Genomic DNA, 6,647 nt, shown 5'->3' with positions numbered 1-6,647 from the left:
AATTCAAGAGTGTCTATAATATACATTTAAAGTATACAATTAAATGATTATATTGTGATATAATAGAAAACATAAATATGAAACATACTGTCTATCAGACAATCTACATTTCCCGAAAGGTACCGAAAGGGGGTGCGTAGTGATGTTTCCATGTGCTGTTGTTTCGAGCAGCCAGTAGTCTGAATCGCGGGTGGACGCTAACCTGCCGTCGCGGGTGAATGCTAACCTGGTGAATAAGTCTAAACCTTGACCTTAACCCTAAACCTAACCTTAACCCTTACCCTTACCCTTACCCTTACCCTTACCCTTACCCTTAACCTAACCCTAACCGGAGTACTGGGGATTCGAAACAACCGGACATCGAAATATCGAGATTTTGCCACCGAAAGGTACTTAATTCAGTCTGACCAGATGCAGGGATAAAACATATCGTCACTGTCTGGCAGAAACCTTGTATCTCCAAGTTTCAAATGTGACAATTTTTTCGCAAAGCAAAGCCCTGCTTCATCATACAAGGCCGTCGCACAAAAGTAGTGAAAACAGCGGATCTACAAGCACACAACGCCTCGCACCGCGAGGCGTTGTGTGCTTGTAGATCCGCTGTTTTCACTAGTTTAAATCATATCAATCATACAAACGGTTTTGGACATACAAGGTTTCCACCCGACAACAACGATATCCGGAGATGGATGACCAGAGGGGGGATACCAAAAGCAGAGGCATAGATCCCTCCAGCAAATTGAACCACTGACTACGACACTCACTCCCGTCCTGAGGTTCCTCCCCCACCAACGTATTAAAAATGTGTTTACACAGTGTTCAGATCATTTGTAGCACAAATTACACGCATATAGAGATATAAACTGGAACCAGATGGGATTGCCTCCACTGCAAATACGGGTCGGTTTTTTGTTTTGTTTTGCATGGTCTGTTTTCTCAATATCTCCCATGTAGTCCCAACCCCTCCGGAATTAATTGATAAATTGGCTAATTCTCGTTTTTTGTTTGTCTGTTGGAGGATATTTTGACTGGGCACTGGTGGGTCAGTGGGAGACTGACATAATATTGAGAGCTTAACTCTGACTGACGATGGAGCACGTGAGAGGAACCTAGGTTTGACTCGTTATTACCCGTAGCACACTTGAGCAGACCTCAGGCTGTATTATGCTCCAGAAGCTACCCAGATTCAAAACATTCAAGAGGGGTTATTTCTTACTCACTCATACAGGTACATTACAGTCAACAAAATAAAGTTGGCAAAAGTACGCGTAAGAAAGGCAGGTATAACTAAAACCTCTTTTGCCTTTCTCACGTACAGTGGTGTCACTCACATTACACTGATATTGGTGACCTATTGATTTTTGTGCAGCTACAGCAGATTCCTTGAAGGGTAACATAAAATTGATACAGCTTTTCACTTTCCCCCAAAATACTGTTTTATATATATTGCAAATTGGATTGGTTTGTGTTCATTTATGTACTTAAAGCGAGATTCTGTTTTACTGTTTCACCATTAGAATGACAAAAAGAGAGGAAAAAGAGTCTGCATTGGTTAATTGAAGAGTATTTTTAAGTTTATTGTGAACTAAGTCAGGTACAAAAGGGGTCGGAGTTTATAAGTTTGACTTCTTCTCACTCCTTTTCGGATATGTTATTTTGTTTCCTTTTTTTGTTGTTTTTATTACTTGCCTGTTTTAATTGGATATTCTTTATTTGTTTTCTTTGGGTTTGAAGTGCAGAATTGTGCTTTTTTTAATTTGACATATTCGAAATAAATATGACTAAAGTAAAGTAAAGTATTGTACTATATTAGTATTGTGTATAGTATTGTGGTCTGAACCACACCAACTTGCAGATATTGTTTTTCTTTCGTATGAAGTCTTGTCTCTCTTTTGCAGCGATGATAAACCCAGGTGTGCACAGACACGGTAGTGATACCTGTTTAATCTAGAATTGCCTAAGTCCTCGTCTTAGTCTTTTTCCTCCTGATAATAGCCAGAGACAGAGGTGACAGAGACACTAGACCAAACACCATTAAATCCTTCACATAAAAAAACATGTTATTACCAATTGCAGGCATGTTCTCTTTACAGTGTTTATTAATGTATTCCAGTGGTGCAGGGTCCGACCGGCTGGAATGTGATGTACAAACACAGAGACATCTGTAGCTGAACAGGCTCATCTGTAGACTAGAGCTCCCATGGTCTCATGCTGACCTCAGTGCTGTATCGTTCTCCAAGTTGATCTGGTTCCTAAGACTGTCAACCCGAACCCTTTGCCTGTGGCTCGTGTGTCGTATGTCTGTAGATGAGAAGATGTTCTACCTGAGTGACTGAGATACCAATTCAGAGTATTTTGTACTCCAGGGGTCTTCAATGTTTTCAGGCCAAGGTCCCCTTAGCTGAGAGAGAGATGAATCAGGGACCCCCACAACCTTTTCATAGATTCCATATACCGGTAGTTTCAGCAAAATACATCAGTGTATTTTGGGTTCATAAAAATGTGTGTTTCCAGATATTTAACCACTTGAACTGTCTAAAAAAATTGACCTTTCACTCTAGTCTGCTCTTTTTCCCCTCTTGCCGAAAATAGCCGAGGCGTTGTGAGCTTATCTGCTATTTTTGGCTAAAGTTCTTAGAATATGGGTGCTAGGGTTCAAGTAGTTAATATAAAAAAGGAGAAAAAATAAGTCACAATTGGTTTGGTGGCAAAAAAAGCATAGGCCTACAAGCTTGTAGATTGGCTATTTTCATTTTGTTTAGTTCAGCTGTTTGGTTTGATTTTTGACTCCTCCTGTAAGGACATTTAGTATTGTTCCAATGTGGAAAATGCAGGGAAACTATAAAAATAAAAGTAACCTAGTAATATGTAATATATGACTCTTGATACAAAGTAATAAGTAATGTAATATTATTACTTTTAAAATAAGTAATATATTACTCGTAATATTGCCCAACACTGCTCTTGTGTCCAGTAGGGAGGGGACGATAAGCGATATTATCGTTTATCGCGATAAAAAACACTCACGATAATCGTATCGCAGAGATTTTATTTATCGTGATATCGTCCATCGTCGGGCACTGGGTTCAATTCACCTTTTATTTGCCGAGCTGCATATCCGGTACCACTTAAACCCTCTAGAATTGATAAAAGGTACTTTCTACCACTTTTTGTGGTCACATGTTCAGATACTGGATTCTGATTGGCTTGAAACAGTGGTAAATCAGTCAACAACCTTGAGTTGGCTCATGGACCCTGCCCACTGTTGTGTTGCAGTTGATTGTAACTAAATAACCTTGCAAGTTACAACTGTGTTTTCTTTCATTTATGGTAGAAGTTGTAGAATAGCAATTTACCATTCGAGGGTCGTGGGTTGTTCGCTGATTTACCACTGTTTCAGGGTTGTTTGGCACTCAGCTTCGGCTCGTGCCACAACCCTGAAACAGTGGTAAATCAGCGAACAACCCACTCCCTCTCATGGTAAATAGCTTACTTATAATACACGTACTTGATAGTCTTTTTTCACTCTCTATCAAGTGTCTTTGCCAAAAAAATGCGATCTGCTATTTTTTGGCAAATGTTCCGCCCCAGGATAATGGATTTTAATTATCGTGGTAACATCGTAAATCGCGATTTCTTTTGTCACAATAATCGTGATATGACATTTTCATATCGTCCCATCCCTACTGAGGGATCGTCCAGATGAGATTAAAGCCAGCCACCACGGTGACGATACTGACAATGCAATAGCCGCTTGCTGCCTCGCTTTCAACAACACCTCCTAGCCTGGTACAAGAATGACTTGCAGATGTGACCTCCGTGGACTTCCTGCTTTGATGTCAGTTCTCTCATTTTCATAGTGTGGAACTTAGCTCAACATAAAGCATGTTTATTGATGGGGTGGGAGGAAGCGAGGGTCTGCTACAGTACATGGTATACTGTGCACACCTCCACCTCCATCGTCCAGAAGCCTGTTGGTCTCAACCACAACAAATGTTCTGTTCTTGCTGCTCACTTAACAACACTGCTCTGCTGTCAAAAACTGTGAGCGTTAAACTTCCTTATGAATTCGTATGGGTCCAGGTGTCAATGGAGCTGTCGGAAATATAGCTGTGGAATATACGTATGTACTGCAGGGGCGTCACAAGCGACCGCGGTTTTCCCGGTGAACCTGAGCGCACCGGTGGGGGCGCGGGAGTGTGGGGAACACATGCACACCACTGACTATTGCCAATGATGGAGAGGTTATATAGCTTTATGTAACGAGAGAGGCACTCTTGACGATTTTGTAAGAGACTCGTCGCCAATTGCAAGATATTAAAAGGTTAAAAGTTATTTGGGGCCATGATGATAACCCCTTCTTCCCAATACTAGACTAAGGGAGGGGACTGAGTTACTAAGGCCCAAGGTGGTGGGGCCTTAATTATTTTAAACTTTAGCTATTGAAACATAGCTGATATACAAGCTCACAGCGTGGCACCGAGTACCAAATTTTGCTTCTGGGTGGTCCCTGGAACTAAATATTTGAGATGGGGGTCCATGGCCAAATACATATCATTTTGGGGGTCCTTCTCATAAAAATGTTTGAGCACCACTGACATAGTTTTATCAAAAAACCTAAGGATTTGAAATATTCAAAGATGAACTTGTATGTCTGCTATTTTTCAATAGTTAAAGCACAACATAACGTGTAATAATGTGTTCCCCCAGTCTAAATGGGTTAAACCACCTCCCCCTATGAAAAACATTTATGGAGAGCCCGCAGTGAATCCTTGTACCCAGGGCCCAGAATTTGGTGCGACACCCCTGGGTCCAGGTGTCAATGGAGCTGTCACAAATATGGCTGTGAATACGGTACGTATATGTTGTTTATGTGCAACATTCTGAGAAACCTTTAAATGAAGAACATATTTGGGCTTCAGCATTCGATTTATCAATATTTGAAAGGGAATAACAGTGAACATAAACAGTGTTTTGTAATGGAAGTCAACTGAACCTCCTACTTTAACAGAAAGTGGTAGAAGAAATGCACCTGTCCTTTGAGAAAACAGGGTAATATAAAGAAAAAAAAGTTTAGTACGTTCTGGGGAGCCTTTTTAGTATAGAATGACTGTGACCTAGAATGACAATCACTGATGTATTTTGTTTTCCCATTTTTACCCGTTAAGCTTAAATGTTAAGGTCACAAAATTGAGGGGCGTGGAAAGTGCGGCCAGGAGTTTCACCACCCGGTGCATTTGCGGAATGCTTTTTCTGTTTTCTTTATTATATATTTTTGGGTATCTTATCTTGATCTAGCTATAACGTGCTGTAGGGGAAGTGGGGAAAGATGTGTGGGGGTGTTAATTGGTGGCAATGGGTGGATGGGGGATATGGAGTAAGGAGATTTATATTGAACTTGGAACACTTTGTGCATCATATCCTGCACAGCTCAGTTACTTATATATGCAAAATTGATCAAAGATAGTGCTATCTGTCATGTATATTCTATCAAGCCTGCGTGTGGAGGTTCTTTACGATGCTGATAGGACAAGAGACAACCAGGCAAACAAACAATGACAACAGACAGAGAAACACACACACAAACACAAAGCTGCGAACAGGATTAGGATGTCTGCCAGAATGAAGAGGATGTTTCCCGCTGTTGAAACACAGAATCTTTTGTTTTACCGACATGTCATCACTCACTGTGTGTGTGTGTGTGTGTGTGTGTGTGTGTGTGTGTGTGTGTGTGTGTGTGTGTGTGTGTGTGTGTGTGTGTGTGTGTGTGTGTGTGTGTGTGTGTGTGTGTGTGTGTGTGTGTGCTCGCACATGCGTGCATGTGTGCGTGCGGCAGCGTGCCCATTGTGCACCAGGCAATGTGTGTGTGTGTACTGGTATCTGTGTACGTGGGTGCGTACGCTCGGGGTGTGTGTGTGTGTGTGTGTGTGTGTGTGTTCGTGTGCGTGTGTGTTCAGTAGCCTGAGCTAATGACATAAGTAAGCAGACATGTTCGCCGATGTATTTGTGCATGTAAACAATGTACGCCGTACCTCCACCCCCCCCCCCCCCCCCCCATCCATCCATCCCTCCCTCCCTCCCTCCTTCTGTTCGCCTCTGCTTTTATCTCTCCTCTTATCGCCTGCCCTCCAAATCTGCTCAAATCTGTCCCCTCCCTCCCCGGTTCTGTCGCTCCTCGCCTCTCTGTTTATCTGGCTCTTCCCCAGGCTGACTCCTGTTCGCTCTCGTTCGCTCTGTTCCCTGTTTTTTTCTTTTATTTTTCAAACTTTCATTTCATTTTCCATTCTTTCTCTTTGTACTCTCGGCTGCCTTTCTAGTCTCTCTTTATGTTTCTGCTGTCTTTTCTGTCTGTCGCTCTGTTTGCTGATGAGGTGTGAGGACCAGGCACATGCACACATAGACATCACAGGGGGCTTGAGCCCCTGCCCTTTTACCCGTCTGTAAAAAGTGCCCTCTCTCCAGACCATGATTAAGTACAGAAAATAGCCGACCTCCAGCTTGGAGGTCTGCTATTTTCAACATTTTCACCAAAAGGCCCTTTTAGGTATTTCAACCCCTGCCTCTCTAACATTCTCTGCACGTCCCTGGTGAGGAGGACATAAATAAACAAGAGACAAAGTTGTCGTTGCGTTCCTCTCCCCTCGGAA

The 6,647-nt window shown here is 42.2% G+C and overlaps 1 protein-coding gene across 1 annotated transcript in view; it reads right to left on the bottom strand.

The window, feature by feature from the left end:
* The window catches only part of LOC308302755 (cytohesin-3-like), a gene marked incomplete at its 5' end in the record, with an annotated part of 171,421 nt that extends 165,355 nt beyond the window's left edge, over nt 1–6,066 (bottom strand). Inside the window, one exon of the mRNA XM_080747046.1 lies at nt 6,033–6,066. Coding sequence (XP_080603172.1) covers nt 6,033–6,066 — 34 coding nt within the window. The remainder of the gene's footprint in view (nt 1–6,032) is intronic.
* Nucleotides 6,067–6,647: the final 581 nt, after the last annotated feature.

This window comes from Nannobrachium achirus (genome assembly GCF_963921795.1).
Source record: "Nannobrachium achirus genome assembly, chromosome: 18".
NCBI lineage: Eukaryota > Metazoa > Chordata > Actinopteri > Myctophiformes > Myctophidae > Nannobrachium > Nannobrachium achirus.
Note: the sequence above shows the minus strand (reverse complement) of the source record. Positions and strands in the feature narration are given on the sequence as shown.